The sequence below is a fragment of the Olea europaea genome, chromosome 12 (genome assembly GCF_002742605.1).
Source record: "Olea europaea var. sylvestris chromosome 12, O_europaea_v1, whole genome shotgun sequence".
Classification (NCBI taxonomy): domain Eukaryota; kingdom Viridiplantae; phylum Streptophyta; class Magnoliopsida; order Lamiales; family Oleaceae; genus Olea; species Olea europaea.
In genome coordinates, this window is record NC_036248.1 from 4,388,899 (window position 1) to 4,410,130 (window position 21,232).

The following is a 21,232-nucleotide window of genomic DNA, read 5'->3' on the forward strand; positions in this document are numbered from 1 at the left end:
TTTCATTTTTCTAGAGGATTTTCATAATATGTTTTAGAAATTTCTTTTTTCAATTTTTCTAGTCTATTTTCTGTTGTCATTTTTAGGACTGTAACTGGTTTAAATTTTTCTGTACTCCAACATCCACCACGCTGGGTTGAGGAACTCTGATGATTTATATCTGTATATGCTATTGTAACAGTTTTATTTATTTTTGATGTAAATATTTTATGTGCACAAGGTGTTGTGAACATATACTTATCAATATATTGTGTAAATGGTGCATATTTTAATAGGAAATTTTGTCCTAATAAAATATCACATCCAATTGTGGTTGACATGTATATTGTATCAACAAATACTTCTCTAAAGGAAATTAGAAAAGGTACTTGCGTAGCATATTTACTATATATTACCTTATTTCCACCTGCTGTTGTAGCAGTGACAATCCTCTTTGAATTGTATTTCCAGTATTCAGATGGTAATACATTTGGTAAGCATAAGCTTATTGTACTTCCTGTATCTAAGTAGGTATGAAATTTAATTCTACAATAGCCTTTTATATTAAGCGTAACTTCAATATATGGACTCATGGGGTTAGTACTTATTACTCTTTCCATGATAACAATGATTTCATATTTTTATCTATTCTTGAGATGATAATTGGGTTATCATCAACTGTTATCTTTAAATATCCTTGGCATATTTTATAAGGACTATATTTCTCAAAAAAGTTCATTCCTAGTAGAATAGGTGAACGATCTACTCCATATAATTCATCTTTATATAGAATTATTTCTTCATTATATTCTTTCTGATCCTCTCCTATGAGTATAAGAGAGAACTTAACATATTTTCTTATTTCAAGATTATTTTCTAAATAATCTTTAAATATATATGGTTCTGGTATTTCAAAGTCTATTAAATGACTAACAAATTTAGCATTTACATGACTTTTATCTGCTCCAGTATCTACGAGGACAAGAAGATTTTTCTTATATCCTTCTTGATTTACATATCTTGTCTTAATGTAATATTGCAAACTTGATGGTTCAGCAATACTTAAATTCTTAAGTCTGCTTATTCTAGAATCTTGTCTGGAGGGAAATCTTGCAATAAGATTATCTCCTTCTAAACTAACACTATTTCTTCTTATTAATTTTCCTTCAAAATTAATTTCTCTAGCTTGTTTGTAGAAATCAAGCATTATTTGTTCTGGTATAGTGACTTCATGTTCTTGATATTTTCTAGGAGGAATATATTGTGCTAATTCCTCAAAATCTTTATGTATAAAAATATTATCAGTTATCTTTCTTAGATTGTTATGATGCCTAGTACTAAAAGCAAAAATTGATTTTATGCTTATACTAACAGCCTTACATTTTCGTAACATTTTCAAGTTTCCAATTCTATAGTATAGATTGAAACTTTGGTCAATATTTTCATCATTTAAAGATACTGCATAATTTGATTTTACTGTAAATATTATTTTTTGATAGACTAAGTTTCCTATAACTGTTTCTAATAGAGCATCTATAGGATCTTGTAAGATTCTATTGTCCATACAGTAGATTTCTATTGGTATATTCATACCTTCTCTAAAGAATCCTTTTACCATTATCTGGACTCCTCCTAATTCAATACATTTCAATTTATTTCTTACATTCTCTGAAATTTTGGATAATTTTTGTTTTACCCATTCTTTTGTAATTATAGGAATTCTTACTTTTCCTATAGTATCTTCTATATTGATAGGCATTTCTTTATAATTCATACTTCCAATTGTTTTATTTACTCTTGGTAAAATTCCTAAGAATCCTTGATGGAATACATCCTTTTCTTGTAGGTCTAAAATTTTCTTAGTGATTCTTGTGTATTTTTTAATATCAAAGGTAATCTCTTGATTTATAACTTCTATAGAGTCTTCAACTTCTTCAATTGTCTCTATTTCTATTTCTGATTGTTGTATCTCTTGATTCATATATACTATCTCCTCATAATCTTCTTCTGATGAAGATGTATCTAATTCATAAATGCTACTGCATTCACTACTTAGATCTTCAAAATATTCAATTGGTTCTATATCACTATCTTGTTGAAATTTTTCCTAAATTCTAAGAGTTTTTATATTTTGTCTATCTTTCTTTTTAGGATATTGAAGGGCAATGTGTCATTCTTTATTACAAATAAAACACCTACATTTTTTAATGTTTCTTGTTTTAAATTTCTTATTCCAATTTCTTTTCTTAAAATATTTTTTATGTGGTTTAAAATTCATTTTCTTGAAGTTTTTGTAGTTTTTGAATTTTCTTTTGTATTTTTTATATGGTTTATATTTCTTCTTATGACATCCAAATTGTTCAATTTGGCCATTATCTTTATAACAACATAATGAATTCTTTCTTATTTTATATGCTTTTTTATTTTCTAAAACCTCTCTACACCATATACCTATCATTCTTTTTGTAAATTAAATTCTACTTCCAAAACTATCTATTTCTACTCCTTCCCCTTTTCCTAGAGGTAGTAATTTTTCATATTCTTTTAATAACTTAATTCCCCATCGGAATGGTAACTTATTAAAATAAGATCTTAATATAGGTTTAGTTTCCTAATAATCTCCTTGATTCAGTATATAGTATATTTCTTCGAATTTACATGTGTATCTTTCCTGTGTTTTTCTATATTGGTAAATATCAGCTTTATCAGTTATTGGAGTACTATAAGGATAATCAGTTTTTTCATCACTACAAAATTCTACTTTTATATTCTGACTTGAAGATGGATTAGTATTCATTTTTGTATTTTCCATTTTTTCAGTTAATCATTCTAACTGTTTTTTGTATTCTTCACCTGTAGAGTCTAAGAATTTTTGTTCTATTTCTTCTACATCTGTAATCATATATTGTTTTTCTTCATGTTTTTTCCCTTTATTATTTTCTTTTTGTGTTATCCTAAAATCTTGAGGTGGATTAATTATAATCCTATCTTTCCCTTTAAGACTTTTATCTAAAAAGGCATTTCCTACTTGTAGATTATGTTCTAAATTTTCTAATCTTTTATGTATATCCCCAAAACTTTCATTTGTAGTGTTTTTAGGTAAATAGGGATAACTAGGGCTTTTATATTTTTCAACTTTTTTCAAAAATTCTTCAATAGTATTTTCTTCATATACTATATTCATCATTATTTTTTGTTCATAATCTGGTTCTGATACCATTTCTTCGGAGTGTGCAGCGGAGGGGTTAAGATTTTTGAGCCATTTAAAATCTTCATAAGTATTTAAAATATCACAATAAAATTTATAAAATTCACTATTTTCTATTAATACTTTTTCTTCAATGATTATATTTAATTCTTTAATTCTTCTTCTTAAATTAAAAATTAATTTATATATATCATTTTCTGTTTTGATTGTATTATTATCTATAGAAACATTTTTATTTTTTAATTTTAGATCTAAATATTTTGTAAAGAATCCTTTCAGATCTTCTTCTAAATAGTTTAATTCATTTTCTATTGCATTTTTTAGATCAATAAAATTTTGTGTAATATTTGGGTTTAAATTTATTAAAGATTTTTGATCTAAAATTTCTTGAGGACTTAATTGAAGGTTTTTATATATTGTAATGGCTTTGGTTGCAATTTCCTAATAAGGGTATTTTTGGAAAGACAATTGTTCAAAGGCTATTTTTCAAATATTTTTATTTTTTAGTCTATTCTCACAATCCTTCCTTTTATTTAAGCTAAATTGAGGTATTTCCTCAACAAAGCAATACCCAGATCTCAAAATCCTGTGTATCTTTCTAATAATTGAAAATGTCTTCTTCAACATTATAAATAAAACCAGCATGCACATGCAGAATAATATCTATTTTGTGTGTGTGGGTCAATGTGTATAATATTATCAAAAATGCTAAAATAAAACCAGCGTGCACATGCACAATAATATCTATTTTGTGTGCGTGTGTGTGTGTCAGTGTGTATAATATTATCAAAAATGCTAAATGGATAGGGCTTTGGATAGACATGTGACAGGGAATTGAGGTGGCTCAGCCTCAACCCCAGATTTGAATTACGATCTGGGGCTGAGGTGGCACAGCTCCCTGTCACAGGGCCTGTCCAAAGGCGCCCTGTTACTGTAGCTTCTATCTAATATTATTAAGATAGAATCATAGAGCTATACATAGAGATGATAGATAGATGCAAAAGAGTGTGTGTGTGTGTGAGAGCATGCACATGCACATGCACAATAATTTTGTGTGTGCGTGTGTCAGTGTGTGTAATATTATTAAGATAGAACATAGAGCTATACATAGAGATAGTAGATAGAAGCAAAAGGTGCGTGTATGTGTGTGTGAGCATGCAGATGCACAATAATATCTATTGCGTGTGTATGTCAGTGTGTATAATATTATTAAGATAGAATCATAGAGCTATATATAGAGATGGTAGATAGATAATAGATAGATGCAAAAAGTGTGTGTGTGTGTGTGTGTGTGTATGTGTGAGAGAGAGAGAGAGAGAGAGAGAGAGAGAGAGAGAGTGAGTGAGTATGTTAATTGTGATGTGATTTTGAATATGGAAGAAATCATGCTATTTNATCCAAATTGTTCAATTTGGCCATTATCTTTATAACAACATAATGAATTCTTTCTTATTTTATATGCTTTTTTATTTTCTAAAGCCTCTCTACACCATATACCTATCATTCTTTTTGTAAATTAAATTCTACTTCCAAAACTATCTATTTCTACTCCTTCCCCTTTTCTTAGAGGTAGTAATTTTTCATATTCTTTTAATAACTTAATTCCCCATGGGAATGGTAACTTATTAAAATAAGATCTTAATATAGGTTTGGCTTCCTAATAATCTCCTTGATTCAGTATATAGTATATTTCTTCGAATTTACATGTGTATCTTTCCTGTATTTTTCTATATTGGTAAATATCAGCTTTATCAGTTATTGGAGTACCATAAGGATAATCAGTTTTTTCATCATTACAAAATTCTACTTTTATATTCTGACTTGAAGATGGATTAGTATTCATCTTTGTATTTTCCATTTTTTCAGTTAATCCTTCTAACTGTTTTTTTTATTCTTCACTCTTCACCTGTAGATTCTAAGAATTTTTGTTCTATTTCTTCTACATCTGTAATCATATATTGTTTTTCTTCATGTTTTTTCCCTTTATTATTTTCTTTTTGTGTTATCCTAAAATCTTGAGGTGGATTAATTATAATCCTATCTTTCCTTTTAAGACCTTTATCTAAAAAGGCATTTCCTACTTGTAGATTATGTTCTAAATTTTCTAATCTTTTATGTATATCCCCAAAATTTTCATTTGTAGTGTTTTTAGGTAAATAGGGATAACTAGGACTTTTATATTTTTCAACTTTTTTCAAAAATTCTTCAATAGTATTTTCTTCATATACTATATTCATCATTATTTTTGATTCATAATCTGGCTCTGATACCATTTCTTCGGAGTGTGCAGTTGAGGGGTTAAGATTTTTGAGCCATTTAAAATCTTCATAAGTAATTAAAATATCACAATAAAATTTATAAAATTCACTATTTTCTATTAATACTTTTTCTTCAATGATTATATTTAATTCTTTAATTTTTCTTCTTAAATTAAAAATTAATTTATATATATCATTTTCTGTTTTGATTGTATTATTATCTATAGAAACATTTTTATTTTTTAATTTTAGATCTAAATATTCTGTAAAGAATCCTTTCAGATCTTCTTCTAAATAGTTTAATTCATTTTCTATTGTATTTTTTAGATCAATAAAATTTTGTATAATATTTGGGTTTAAATTTATTAAAGATTTTTGATCTAAAATTTCTTGAGGACTTAATTGAAGGATTTTATATATTGTAATGGCTTTGGTTGCAATTTCCTAATAAGGGTATTTTTGGAAAGACAATTGTTCAAAGGCTATTTTTCAAATATTTTTATTTTTTAGTCTATTCTCACAATCCTTCCTTTTATTTAAGCTAAATTGAGGTATTTCCTCAACAAAGCAATACCCAGATCTCAAAATCCTGTGTATCTTTCTAATAATTAAAAATGTCTTCTTCAACATTATAAATAAAACCAGCATGCACATGCAGAATACTATCTATTTTGTGTGTGTGGGTCAATGTGTATAATATTATCAAAAATGCTAAAATAAAACCAGCATGCACATGCACAATAATATCTATTTTGTGTGTGTGTGCGTGTCAATGTGTATAATATTATCAAAAATGCTAAATGGATAGGGCTTTGGATAGACATGTGACAGGGAATTGAGGTGGCTTAGCCTCAACCCCAGATTTGAATTACGATCTGGGGCTGAGGTGGCACAGCTCCCTGTCATAGGGCCTGTCCAAAGGCGCCCTGTTACTGTAGCTTCTATCTAATATTATTAAGATAGAATCATAGAGCTATACATAGAGATGATAGATAGATGCAAAAGAGTGTGTGTGTGTGTGAGAGCATGCACATGCACAATAATTTTGTGTGTGCGTGTGTCAGTGTGTGTAATATTATTAAGATAGAACATAGAGCTATACATAGAGATAGTAGATAGAAGCAAAAGGTGCGTGTATGAGTGTGTGAGCATGCAGATGCACAATAATATCTATTGCGTGTGTATGTCAGTGTGTATAATATTATTAAGATAGAATCATAGAGCTATATATAGAGATGGTAGATAGATAATAGATAGATGCAAAAAGTGTGTGTGTGTGTGTGTGTGTGAGAGAGAGAGAGAGAGAGAGAGAGAGTGAGTGAGTATGTTAATTGTGATGTGATTTTGAATATGGAAGAAATCATGCTATTTGTACAAACTAGGCTGACAAAATTGGTTTACAAATTATGTGTTGATAACATCTAAGTTAATCATTTCAAAAATAATTTTTGAAATCAATGAAAACCAATGGTCTAATTTTTTCAATACTTAACCTGTAAACAAACTATGTACAAGTAGATTAATTCATATGAAAAAGGTCCAAATGGAAGAGTCGTCGGCAAGGACAATGGACTTGAATTCCAAAGAGAGTTGGCGTAAGATTAAAAATTAAAATTTATTAGATTTTGATAAAAATTATAGAGTTAAAAGTTGAAAACTTGAGTCCTATACAATATGTGATTGAAACTAATTATTAATTTCACTTAAATTATAATAAAAAGTTCTAGCTAAAGCAGTGCCGAATAAAAGTTGATAAAATTTTCAAATTAAAATCAACAATTCATTTTAATCACACATTTCATTGATCCACAACTTTTTAACTACATATTTCATCAATTTTATAGAAACTTACTATAATTTGATTTTAATATACCAAAACAGGCTATATTATAATTGATTTTTTTTGGATTTTTTTTTTCTTATCATAAAAGAAATTACAAATTTTTTTGATATGATAGGGAATGTTGTTTAAATAAGTTCGTTTTTTATTTTAAATAGAGTGGTTAATTGGGAACGTTAATAGGCCAATACTTTTTACAAATGTATTAAACAAAATCACAATCCTTAACTTTAAAATAACAAAAATGCCTAAATACCTAATTTTCTTCATCCCATCACTCATTCACCCACCACCAACCGGCCGCTGCCTCCTTAACCAAGGGGGATTTATTTCCCTGAAATCACCCACGTTATCTCGAAATTTGAATGGGATTTCTTCCCCTTGGTTCGTCGGCACCTCCCCCTTGATTAAGGAGGGGACAACCTTTGCAAAACTACTTTCCCAATGAACTCTCTTGACTATATTCACACTGAAGTTTTTACAACTCGGGGAATTTGAATATTTCATAATTGTGATTCTTCACTATTATAATTAAGAGAAATGCAATTAATTGTTTATAGATAGGCATCAGGCGCAATGTATACATCTATGGTTTACATTTCAAGTTAAATAAAAGAATTAAACTAGTTTGACAGAAAAAATGTGACATGTGGGTTGACATGCTCTCACATGATGTTGGAATCCGCGTGAATACAAAAATTTCAAAAAAAGTTGTCCCCACCCCTACTGTGAGTTTTTGGTTAGGGAATCTGTCATCCTCGTTCTGTCAATGTAGCATAGTTGTAAATAAAATTATGAGTAAATAATTCGAATATTTCATTTAGAGAAGTTGACATGACAAGACAACTAGCATAATATGTAATGAGGTGGTTATATTGGCACCACAATTTTTATTTGCTATACCACATTTTAATTGTAGTTAAGCTCTTCAATATTCACTCATTGTAGCAATTGTTTTCTTAATTTTTTCTTTCAAATCTTATCTTCAATCTTTTATTAATTAGTATATCTCGTCCTTGATAATGATTTGCATCAAAATATTTTGTTTTCATACTTTGAAATGATGGAAAAATATTTTTCGCACTTATCTATTTATTTTTTTTAAAAACATAATGAAAAGGTAAGTTGTATTACATTATTTTAACGAATTTTTGGACATAATACTTTTATCAAATACAAAATGTGTTAACTAATAAAAAGTTTGAAGATAAAAATGATATGGAAAACCATTAGGCACATAAATTCTATAATGAGCAAATATTAAGAACCTTAAGTACAATTAAAATGTGGTGGAGGAACTAAAAATTGTGGTGTAAATATAATGCCAGGGATAAAATATTAATATTTAGGAGCAATGGGTAACCAAATGTTATCATCAAATTCATATAATAGAAAAGTGCTAAAGATCCCGGGATTCCATCCAGGGGCCGAGGTGGCAACACTTTGGCCCCCGATGTAAAAGCTGCGGGCCCTGCGTGTGTGAAGATCCAGGGTCAAGGTGCTGCCACTCGACCCTGGAACCGAAGCATAACTCCATATAATTTGAGTGACACAATGTTGTGGTAAACTAGTCGCCATGAAGCCAAGTGGCGTGTCTATATTTGACGAGGGATTACGCGCATAACTTTAGATGACTTTACAGTAGCAAAGTTTAGAGCAATGAACGTATAGTAACCTAATTTTTTTCATTCATTTTCATGATTTAGAGATATTTAATTAGATGATATTTTATGTGGTTGGAAAAAGTCAAATGGTTAATTCTTATTAATTTTCCATATTAAAACTGGATATACTAATAGGCAGGAGCAAAGTGTTCATCGTGAAGAAAATCTTCAATCAATTTAGTTGAGAAATTAGTAAATTAAGGGTAATCAAAAGTTTTTCCCTACCTAATTTGTTTCTAACTTATTTTAAATTTGATTTTGTAACAATAAATCGCTGACCATTGCCCTGGCCATCGGTCATGAACGCAGGGGGACGGACTTCCCAAAAGACTGGCTCGGGATGGATCGACATAGTAATCTTATGAGAAATGATGTTTGTCCATGCTCAAAAATAGGGGGAAAAATACATTGATTTGGTAGCAGATGATTGAGTGTTTGTTTTTTTTATTTTTGAAACAGTACAATTATGTGTTAACACATATGCACCCTATTTTTGAACATATTTTTTAGCCTATTTGTGTATCACATTTCTAATCTTAACGTTAACTAAGAAAAAATAATCATCAAAACTTATTAAACGAAAAGATAAATGAGCTTTTGTCATTACATTATAATGTTACAACATCAGAAATTTTAGTAATCCAGAACATTAGAAAAATGAACGAACTCCCAACTCAAAAATTTTGTTGGTCCATTAATGGTAGCTTTGAACAGAAATTCTGGCTTGGGCTCCACCTTGAATATATACAAAAGTGCAATCTGAACCAGGATTCAATACTTTGAGCCATTGAGGGAGTTCATAAATATTCTTCTGTTGTGTTGGAGAGAGACCCCATACAGATCCTGTTAGGTTTTCAACGTACAATTTCAGATCTGTTATTGGCTTTTGGGACTTGCTCTTGATTACCACTTTGTGCCTGTAATAGGTTTCTTTTCCATCAGTCCATGTATTGGTTATTGAGTGTAGGAATTCAACTGGGGTTTCTGCACCAAAAAAAAAAGATATTGATTATTAGTTTTTTGTACACATTGTTCTATTTCTCGGTCGTCCTTAGTCCTGTTTAGTCTAGCGTACAAAACATGTCATGTTATTTTATTTTCCAGAATTTATTGGCAAAAATCTAACCTGATAGGGGTTTAGGTGCTGGCGTGTATTTTGGAGATGAACCTGCATTTAAACTTTACATGAGATGCACTCTAAGACACTCTACGAAGTATAGAGTCGAATAGTTTTTAACTAACCTTGTGGTGGTTTGTGGTAAGGTTTTGGTGATCCTTGATGATAACCTGCAAAATGAGACCAATCGAGATCTTGTCAGAAAATACTAGAAAAGAATGTAAACTAGTTTGGTGTATCCAAGATTAAACAAAACTGAAGGATTAAGAAAATGAAACATAGGAAATGTTTGTCATGTCATGTGTACTAAACAACAGTGTCACAATATTTTCACCTGATTTTCCTGAAACAACCTGCAATTTGCAGAACAGCCCTACAAGAGGAGCAGTACCCGATGTCGTTGGTTCAGTCTGTTCGTAATTTGATCGGTCATCAAAGAATTCGTCTTTATCATTCGGACCACCCACCAAGGCTCCTTGTAGAACATTTGGGTTCGCTTCAACCCGTTTGTACCAACTCTCAAATCCTTCCACACATCCAACTACAGAGTGGAGAACTGATTTCGAAGCAATAGAAGAACCTCTGTGGTGTACATGAATGGGGTAGTTTTGTCCATATCCCACTAAGTAGCTTAACGATCTTGGGTTTTTCCCTAGAATATAATCAGCCTGCAAAAATGGTCCCATTAGGCTTTGTAACGTAAGGCGGACTATAAAGCTATAGACAGTATTAAAGAAAACTGTATGGACCTCTACACGCCATCCAGTTAAGGTATAATTGTCTTGTCAGTATACAATTTTTAAGGAAACCAAATATGGACGTTTGGCTGATTCTCAACATTTTTACAGCACAGAAACCTTATTCTTAGTAAATATATAACAAAATTGATATCATACATACTTGTGATTTGGCAAAATTGAGTAGATCTTGAGGTAAGACTTGAGCCTGAGGACACTTTATTACACCATTTGCCTTAGAAAGATAATCAGAGTAGACTGCCATAAGAAACGCAGCTGATGCTGCATATTGCATATTGTTCCATTCACGTACATAGAGGAGACCCCCTAAACAAAATCATCAATTTAAATAAATTAATAAAAAACATCATTAAAATATGAGAAAATTGAGATAAATTAATAGTGTACAAACCAGGAGTCATGGCTACATTGTAACCATCATTCTTTTGTAGACAAGCACATGTAAAATAATCTGCTTTTGCCTGATATTGTTTTAGGGTTGAAGTGTATGCTCCTCCTGCTCCATCCAGCAAAACCTATATGGAACACCAATACGGTAACCTTTTCTTAGTTGGTCACGTCTGGTGTATAGTATTAGACCAGACTAGACTCAATCGTGGACAAAACTGAGTTCGACTGAAGTGGAGAATACACGAAAACTTTCTGATCAAATAGCATAACAATTTTACAGTTGAATGTAAATTTATTAAGAACGAGACTTATCGTTGTTTACCTTTGTGAGGAGAATTTGAACTCCGGCGTATTTATTATCCCAAGAAAATTCTCTGACTGCCCATCCAGTTCCACCCAATGAAACTGCATTGTCCACTACATATTTCAGATAATACTCTTCATTGGTTGCTCTGTAGAGCCATGCAGCAGCCCATAAAAGTTCATCCTACAACAATAAAATTGTTTGAAAAACCTAATTAAAAATAAAATAAAACAAATTAATAATTTATGTTTTTAAAATGATGAACTTACTGAATAACCAGATGATGTGTAGAATTTAGCAGCAGATGGGATGGCATCATCATAAAAACCCCTGAATCTGTTTGCAAATGAGAAAATCTGGAAAAGCAAAAAATAATGTTACAAATTCGTGATCATTCTCTTTGTAAGTGTCGAAAAAGGCGCCGGAAAGGTAAATGGCCAGGTACCCCAGACCGGTCACACTATTTAGTCTATTGACCTGTCGTTTAGACACGACTAATTCTCTAAATACGAATTAAATCCGGAATCAAATATGTGGCTTTTCGTAAAACTTTTACCTGTTTTGCATGGACTAATAGAAGACCAGAGTAGGAAGAGTTGTAGGGCTTGAATGCAAGGGAGGCTGCTGCTAAGGCAGCCGCAGTTTCTCCGGCCAGGTCAGACCCTGGATGTTCCGGGTCAAGCTTGTAACCCATTCGTGATGTTGTCATGTCTTCAGCCCTCTCCCAACAATAATGATCCGATTCTCCATCCCCTACCTACATGTGTAAATGGTCATCATCTCTACCATCATATTAACTTTCTTAAAGAAATTTGTGCAAGAAATAGTTAAACAACATTTGACCTCTCCCTGTCTCTATCTAATATTGTTGGAATTAGGGAAGAAAATTGTACCTGTCCCCAAAGAACATATGGATGTGTATGTGCTTTGATGAAGTAATCAGTACCCCATTTGATAGCTTCCAAATTGTGTCCCATTTGGTTGAGACTAGCCATTTCTTTCCTGAAATCAGTGGCTGCCCATGATAGCATAGTCACAGTATATGCCATTGGCAGCCCAAACTTTACATTATCTCCTGCATCATAGTATCCTCCCGCCAAGTTCACCTGCCCATGCAACAATTCATGCATTAGCAGAATCGACTGGACAGTATTAAACAAGATAAGATATATATGTGTACTAAACATGACCTAATGACATGTTTGTTATGGGAGACTAGATAGTATAAGAGAGTATTAAAGAAGTAAAAGACGTTGAGTATAAGAAAGCATTATAGAAGGAAAACAAACATGCAATAAAAATCATTGAAAACTGGGGAGATTAAGGCTTACTCCTTGAGAATAACCGTCGCCGAGGCCGGAATTGCCACGCCATTTTATCCGTTGATTTATGGGCAACTTGCCAGATCTTTGTGCCTCAAAGAATAACAAACTTTTATCGAGGGCATCCCCGTAGTCGAAGGCAGAGGCGGTGGTTGCCACCCAAGCAAGTAGGCCAACTAACAAAGCCAAGTTCATCATTTCTTGGTTTTTCTCTCAGGGATTTGAGAAGATTGGAAGAAGACTACTCGTTATTATGTCATGAACATTTGATCTCAATATATATAGATATGGGAGAGAATGGCAATGTCAATAATTATTTATTTATTCGTTAATTGATTTGGAAAGAATATAGAGTGGTAGTCTTCACGTTCAATAGAAAAGCCAAGATTGAGCTCTCCACGTTGTGTTGAAGATTTTGCATTATTGAGGACATGTGGACACTTTTAAGGTGGTTAGAATAGACATTCTTAAATATGTCAAACTTCAATATAATTCAGCACGTTAGAAAATGCGAGGCTGATACTTTGTATGCGAATGGTCAGTAGGTGCAATCTTAAAATCGAGGTATTATATTTGTTGTCCGAAATAATTTGTAAAATTATATAAATTAAGAACAGAACAAGTATTATAGCAAAATATAACAATGATAATTATTTCAGAAAGAAATTGAACATAAAATACGTAATCATTAAAATGACATAATTTTGCAAACCGATGTCTATGTATTAAACAATGTCCTTAAAACAAATTCGAAACCCTCATCGCAGGTGCTTAAAGTTTAGTTCGACCATTGGTTTCTTAGAATACAACAAAAAATCGATACAAACTCAGCACTACAGATGCTACTCCGGCAAATTGAATTATATATGAACACAATCAAACATCATTCGTGATTTTCAAGGTTTTTCCAGTTTTACATTGAATAGTATGTTATATTATTTTTTTGTAATAATATATTGTTGGGAATATGATTGACATCAAATCTGATTCTTTAATCATTTTTATGCATGAAAAATTAATTTATATTCATAAAGTTTCATAATGCGTGTTTTTGCAAGCCTCTCTGGAGAAAATGGGCCAAGAATGCGGGCTCTTCGAGTATTGGGCCCTAGGCCATTTGCAGGTAGTGGACGTGTCCTGGCTAATATGTTTGGTCCATTGAAATTTCAATCATTTTATTCATAAGAAAGGACGGAATTTTTTTTAGACAAAATTGTGTAGAAGAAGCAGAATTCCTGTCAAATAGACTCTAATGACAGCATGGAGGCGGAGATGAGCTGAAGGTTATACAGTTAGTCACACAGACTAATTGTTCACAAACAATTTCAGATCACTCACATCGGAGGTGGGTATTTTTTGTAATTATTTATTCACATGGGAGTGTTCGGTGAACCCCTACCTGTACTTAGGGCTGGACAAAACTCCCGAACCGAACCGAACCCGAACCGAACAGAACCGAACCCGACGGTTCTTCTCAAGTTAAATACCCGAACGGGTATTTGAATAAGGAACCGACGGGTATGGTTCGGTTCTTGGTTCTAGGCCAAGACCCGAAGAACCGAATAAGAAGCGAATCTCTGTAATTTTTTTAATTAATTTATTTTAAATAAGTAAAATTATTTTATTTTTTCTAAATAAAGATGTTAACTAGTTAATTTAGTTCAAACCACAAAATATGATTTTCCTATTTCTAATATTCAGTTCAAAATCGACTTAATCAAATTAACCTCAATTTTATCCAAATTTGTTATTCTACTATAGTGTCGTTTCTATCGGAGAAAATCGAATTAAAATTCTACAACATCTCTCTTAATTATTTTGAGCTCCCTATCTTTCTCGTTCTGTGATTTTAATAATAAAATTTATGAAGAATTCAGCAAAGAAAGACGTGAAACACATAAGACTGAACTACGTTATTTTGTAACAACTAATATTAAATATATTATTAATTAAATTAACGTAACTTTGTATATATTAAAAAATTTAATTATAATACGGAACCGAATGGAACCGAACCAGACCGAACCGAACCGAATGGAATCGAACCCGAACGGTTCCGTAATTAAATTTGGACCCGACGGTTCCACTTACTAAATACCCGAAAATTTTGGGTCGGTTCGGTTCTCGTTAGAACCGAACCGAACCGGACCATGTCCAGCCCTACCTGTACTCCAAGCTTTGTTCGGGGATAAGTCTCGGAATTGCAATAAATTTGAAGGCGACCCCAAAATAATAAATAAAAGAAAAACCCCCAACTTCAATCTAAATGAATCAAAAAATTAAAATATAAATTACCTCTCGAAAAGATTGCCCCCACACGCACAAGTTTAAGATCCGAAGTTCTGATTTGGTCCTTAATCTTGACTCTCTACGCGCGCGCATGAAGAGAGCTTCTATGCTACACATAATTGCATCTTTCCAAAGTGTAATCATATATAAAGTGTTCATTACTTTGTTCTTTTTTATATATGGGACAAACCATACATAGTTTTCTGTTTAGCATAAAATCTTCTTCCAATGCATCAATTTTGAGTTTCAATTTCTCATTCATCCAAATATTATTTTTGGCAAGTAAATATATAATTTCGATGTTCTCATGGAGAAGAACACGAATCAACTTTGAACTTTCAAATTGATCGAACGGATCCCATTCAAAATTATGCCAAAAGTGGCTCATTAAACCATATTTTCCAACAATTTTTGCTTCGGATTTACTAAATTAGGTGAACTATGTGTAACCCATCTTCAATTTTTCTGCCTTGTTTGGTCCACCACCAGGATCTCAACTCATGTCTACTAGGTTATTGCAAAATCATTCATATATGATACAAATTTCCCTTTCGACCAGCTTTGATTTGCTGGATATCCTTAGCTTTCTATTGAGATTGACGCTTGAATTATAGACAACATTGATACTCACCTGATCAATAAGGCATCTGAGCTATAGTCGAAATTAGATGATATAGCCATCCGTTAACCTTTTTTTTTTTTTTTTTTTTAATTGAAAGTCAAAATTGCTATGCGCACAACAAGTTTGACATTGAGCTCCGGTTTGATCTTTATTTTTTTTTCAAATTCATTTTCAATCAGATATTCTCTAAATAAAATAATTTTACATGTTAATTAAAAAAAATCACAATTTTTAATCATTCATTCTCCAAAAAATCACTTTTATAAACTCTATTTTTCCAGAAAATGGAGTTCCAACAAACCGTGAAATTTCACCATTAATTAAAATAACGGGCCAAAGTTTAAGGAGGGACAATCTGGAATTGGGCCTAAAAGTAAACCTCAATCAGTAAATCTGTACAAAAGGAACTGGAGATTAACATGGGAGCCCAAATGGTCTATTTGAAGTCTGACTTAAATAGAAAGCGGGCCTGTCCCAACATAATTCTTAACAGAAGGTTTTGAAAAATTATAAAAAAAATTAAATATAAAACTATGAGAACGACCCCTAAGACAGAAGTTCCTTATAGAAACACACGAGAAATGCCGTAATAAAAAATTATTATAATTTTTTTTATAAAGTATCTCTATTAAAGAAGAATAGAAACGTAGATGTAAACCAAAGTTAACTATGTTAAGCCCTTTCAGCAACTATATAATGAGTTTTTTTTTTTTTTTTTTTTTGGGAAAAATGAGTTTTGAAATAGTGATTTTTTGAAGAATGTATGGTTAAAAAGTAGGAAAGATGTTTCAAATCTACGTACAGTATATATTATTGTGAAAATACCTCGTTAAAATGAATTCTTTAAAAAAAAAATTAATGATTGTCAAATAGGGACTGAGGATGAAAGTAGAAGAATTTTATTTTATTACTGATCATGAAAATGGAATAATTATTTAATAGAAGACATAATGGTTAGCTTTTAGGTTTGCTCCTTGAGTCATCAGTTTGAGTCTCCTCAGAGTCATTGAAACGAGTGTTCGATTGTAAACTTCATGGCCCTGTGAAATTAGTCGAGGTGCGTGTAAATTGATCTGGACACCCACGATCATATAAAAAAAAAAAAAAAAATTGACATCGAGGATTTATCAAACTTCACCGTATATAAAAAATTAAATATTTACAATTGAACTAAAAAATATATAAGAAGATACCTATTAAATTACTTTAAAACTCTCCAATAAGTGATTCTAGAAAAAAATAAATAAATAAAAAATAAAAAACGAGAGAACAATTACGATTATGGTGGAGAAAATTTGATTTTGATAGCAAGTCATGGGCCCCACCATGTTTAAATTATGCCGACTTCATTATAGCGGATGACTTTAATAACCACACACAGTCAAAGTCACTCCTTATTGCATCTGGAAATGAATGAAAACAAGTGCAAATTGCAACTTGTTTGGTTTGTATTAAAATCTAATTTTAATTTAAATTAAAATCAAAAAAATAATATTAATTACATCTTCTATGGATTTCACAATTTTTCAATCACACATTTCAAAAATTTCTATATCAATTTACTAAAAAATCTAATTTTAATCTCCACCAAACACGCTCTTGATAATTGATCAAACAATGAATTATGAGAAAAACTTTGATGGGATAGTCACACCAAGTAGGATGATCGCACCATCCTACTTGGTACGACCATCGAATGGGGAGCCACAACCTCATCGGATGGTCCATCATCATCCAATAAAGTGAAGCCACCTCGAGATTTGAGATGAAAAAAAAAAAATCAAGTCCTGAAGTGGCCTCACTTCATTAGATGAGATGGGCCACCTCAATGAGGTAATGGCTTCCCATTCGACGATTGCACCGTATAGGACAATATGATCACCCGTACAGATATTTTTCGCATGAATTATCGACCCTGCAATTGTCTGAAAATGAGTCTAATTTTTGTTGGAATAAAGAATTTATGCCCCCATTTGGCTCCATTATTTTAAATTCTAATGGGTGAAATAATATTTTTTAGATAATGCGTGGTTGAAAAAGAATAAAAAAATTTCGATTAACGTATAATATTAATTTATAATTATGCGATTGAAAATAAAAGTGAAAAAATAAAATTTAATTTAATGGGGACTAAACGAGGCCTATATTTGACCACCAAAGATCGAATTTTTCCTATTAATCCAAATTTAATTGTTCCCAAACATGGGACTAATTTTGAGATGTAAGATAATTACAAAAATTAATATTTGATCACTCATTTTTATCAAAATATAATTTTAATAACTTATAATGAAATTAAATTTAATTCAACTCAATTTACACCTCTAGTCATAGAGACCCAAAAAAAAAAAAAATAGTGATGAAGGTAGGGTTGGGACACCTTGAACCTTAGTTTGAGCCACATTATTTTCATAAGAATCCATTTTTGAAAAGTGTATTAATGAAAAATGTGTGGTTAAAAAATAAGGAAATGATTTGCATATAATATTATTTTATTAAAAAATATTTAATTGAAATAATGTTAAATCACTATTTAAAAATGTACTTTTTTTTTAAATAATGTGAGTGCTTAAAAATGTGAATTGGTTTACACCTTAAAGACAGCTGGATATGAAAACCTATGATTGAGAGTGTGAAGTGACAATTTGTAGGTATACAACAAGGCAGTTCAATTCTATCTGCATTAAAAGACATGAAGCCCACTTAAAAAGAGCTTTATCCCTCAGCTTGGGCTACTTTGACCAATCTGAATACTTATCAATAACTTTTAGCCCCTTTATGTTCAGTTAAAAAATTGATTAAATTTTAAGTTAAAATTAATAATCAAATTAGAAAAATAAAATTAATATTGAGTAATGAGTTAAAGTTGTTAGGATCAAGTCGGTGTCGGTGGCACCATACTAATAAAAAAAAGCAACAAAATTGCTTCCACTACTCGATAAAGAATCTAGTTATTTTGAATCTTTCTTAGTGCTTGTTTGTTTTAGATTTTAAGTCAATTAAAATCATCTTTTTTATCGTTATTTTATTATTTCAATCGTCATTTTTTAATTCTCCTATCACAGATAAAACTCACTTTATTTCTAACGATCAAAAAATTAATTATCAAAATTCCTACCAAACACACTCTAAATTAATCTACAAAGAAACTGCAAAAATAATTTATATATACTTTCATGATTTGAATTTATTAATTGTTTCGTCCACCGCATAACCAGCTGGCTGCAATTAAAGGTATATAGCGAGTTCCTGTTCTTCCATGCGGATTGCAGAGCTTAAGGAGACAGGAAAGGGAACGACCCTTTTGTCCATATCCGTGAAAAATCATTCACTTTTAGAAATATTGCACTACCATTAGTGCCTGACTTATTGTCTCACTGGAAAATTGGTTCTCGTCCGAATTTTGGTGATAGAGAGGATGACTGACTCTCACAATGTCGGAATCCCAACTTCTTTTTTTTTTGGACTTCTTTATTCATGCAGAACTCACGATATGTGAAAGAATGTCAACCATCTAGATAGAAGAATTCGGACAAAGTAGCAAAATATATATTTATAGTGTGGACAAAGATTTCCGGGTATTAATCCTCTATAGCAAATCTACCTACCCATGAAAGAATTTTTATGTTGAAATATTTTGCGGTGAAATCAAGTCCTACAAGTTTGTCAACTAACGTCGACTTTGGGTAGAGACCATCGAAAAGACCTACCCTCTTTGCACAGGAAAATGAAGATTGCGGACTCATATGTCGTAAAATTGGAAAATCACGTACCAACCAATTGCTACATTTTTTCATTTATGTAATAAGATGTAGACGTCTACAAAATTGCAACATCCCACGTATGAGAGGTGTGAACATGTCTAGGGTTTCATAATCATAACAAGTTGTTACCAAAAGGGCACTTTTGGAACTTTTGGTAACAAATTTTCCCTCTATAAATTAGCTGTGGCTCTTGTCACGGTACATTACTCAGAAATGGCGATAAGAGTGACTCTGGCGGTGCTTCTTTTGCTTTTGTCCATTGCTATGGTAAAAATATTTAAATTTTTAACAGACGGTAGACTCGACATTTATTATATAAAAAACCTAGTTAAAGTCGAGAGTGTTATTTTGTTACTAATTATGTATATTATTTGCTTTCATTCAGGTTTCTTGTGATCCCCAGAATGATGGAGAAATGATCCATGTCAGCCAGGCATTACATGTAATCTCTTTTAATTATTTCTTCATCGTCATAACACATTGTTCAATTCGAACTTCTTGTAATCGACATAGATCTTTCAACGAATTTTGACGTAATTGGTGTTTTAATTTCTAACTTTGCAGGTGTTCACTAGAGGAGAAGAAAGAGGGCTAATGCACGACATAGGTCAGTTATCTCAAAACTACCTAAGATATAATTAGACTCTACAAAGTCGAACACTTGCGTGACATTTTTCTTGTGGCAGTGGTTCGGATCTCGAAATATTTCAGTAAAGGGCGGCTTCTTCTGGCTCTTGCTCCAGCTCCTTCGCCACAACCGAGCCACATCAACTGCAAAGGATTGTGCAACCATAGATGCAGTCTGCATTCAAGGCCAAAAATATGTCTTCGAGCCTGTGGGACGTGCTGTGTGAGGTGCAAATGTGTGCCACCGGGGACCTTTGGCAATCGAGAGCTTTGTGGCAAGTGTTACACTGATATGACCACCCATGGGAACAAGACTAAGTGCCCTTAGGCCTATCGACCATGATGTTACCCGGGCGCGCTTGTTTTACAAGGTGTTTGTCTCGTCGGGTTGTAGATTGTTCGTAGCTTGAGATCTGGGTTCGAGAATTTGGTCATTTGGGATGTATGTTTTCAGTTTTGGAGTTCATGTTGCGTAGATCAAGTTCGCTAGACAAAGATATATGACATGTTTGTTCATTTATTATCTTGTTTAATCGAGTCCAATATGGTGTACTGGATATGTCCTAATGTTCGGTTGAAGCTTTAATGTTTTGTTTGTCATAATGTAATTATAAATAATGATATTATACATTAAGCTCTCGTTTGGTATCGATAAAAAGTCTAATCAAAATTAATAATTAATTTTAATATCACATTTCATAGAATACACAATTTTTCAACCATTCATTCCATTAATTTTTATTAAAATTTACTTCAAATCTGATTTTAATGTCTGCTGTATCACAGCTAAGATGAACATTGAAATTCCAAATTCTGGGTTAAGTTTTTTTTATTAAAAAAAATTGGTAAGTCTCAAACATTTCTTAAAATTAAGAGATAATTATAGCGATTGTCTCAAACTTTTCAAAAATGTACAGATTTATCAAAACCTTTAATTTGTAGCATCATTGGTCCCCAAGCTTTTCAAACTGATCGAACAAAAGGACTACTATAAATTCGTTAGTTGACCAAAAGTCATACCATAATTTGACCAATTTTACAAAAAGGTAAAATGGCCTTTTAACCTTTTATTTATTAAAAAAAAAAAAGA

General features: G+C 31.6%; 2 protein-coding genes across 2 annotated transcripts; one reads left to right on the top strand and one right to left on the bottom strand.

The window, feature by feature from the left end:
• Window positions 1-9,506: 9,506 nt before the first annotated feature.
• LOC111405277 (endoglucanase 5) lies at window positions 9,507-13,077 on the bottom strand. Its single transcript, XM_023034081.1, has 11 exons — window positions 12,850-13,077; window positions 12,412-12,624; window positions 12,075-12,275; window positions 11,788-11,874; window positions 11,537-11,701; window positions 11,216-11,339; window positions 10,967-11,130; window positions 10,401-10,734; window positions 10,192-10,236; window positions 10,076-10,117; window positions 9,507-9,933 (listed from the first exon to the last, which is right to left on the bottom strand). Exons 1-11 carry the CDS (start codon window positions 13,036-13,038, stop codon window positions 9,644-9,646), a joined length of 1,854 nt encoding a protein of 617 aa, XP_022889849.1. The 5' UTR covers window positions 13,039-13,077; the 3' UTR covers window positions 9,507-9,643.
• Window positions 13,078-19,704: 6,627 nt separating this feature from the next.
• LOC111405278 (gibberellin-regulated protein 14-like) lies at window positions 19,705-20,780 on the top strand. The gene is made up of 4 exons (XM_023034082.1): window positions 19,705-19,782; window positions 19,901-19,957; window positions 20,080-20,122; window positions 20,202-20,780. The coding sequence occupies exons 1-4, from the start codon at window positions 19,729-19,731 to the stop codon at window positions 20,468-20,470; spliced, it is 423 nt and encodes a 140-aa protein (XP_022889850.1). The 5' UTR covers window positions 19,705-19,728; the 3' UTR covers window positions 20,471-20,780.
• The last annotated feature ends 452 nt before the right edge of the window (window positions 20,781-21,232 follow it).

Bases quoted from the DNA above. Each gene is read 5' to 3' on its own strand.
- LOC111405277 (XM_023034081.1), bottom strand. From the start codon at position 13,038: ATGATGAACTTGGCTTTGTTAGTTGGCCTACTTGCTTGGGTGGCAACC. The intron at 11,131-11,215 runs GTTTGTACACTA...GATTTTGTTTAG, and splicing joins CAATGTAGCCATGACTCCTG to GGGGTCTCCTCTATGTACGT. The intron at 9,934-10,075 runs GTTAGATTTTTG...TTTTTGGTGCAG, and splicing joins AGCACCTAAACCCCTATCAG to AAACCCCAGTTGAATTCCTA.
- LOC111405278 (XM_023034082.1), top strand. From the start codon at position 19,729: ATGGCGATAAGAGTGACTCTGGCGGTGCTTCTTTTGCTTTTGTCCATT. The intron at 19,958-20,079 runs GTAATCTCTTTT...CTAACTTTGCAG, and splicing joins ATGTCAGCCAGGCATTACAT to GTGTTCACTAGAGGAGAAGA. The intron at 20,123-20,201 runs GTCAGTTATCTC...TTCTTGTGGCAG, and splicing joins AGGGCTAATGCACGACATAG to TGGTTCGGATCTCGAAATAT.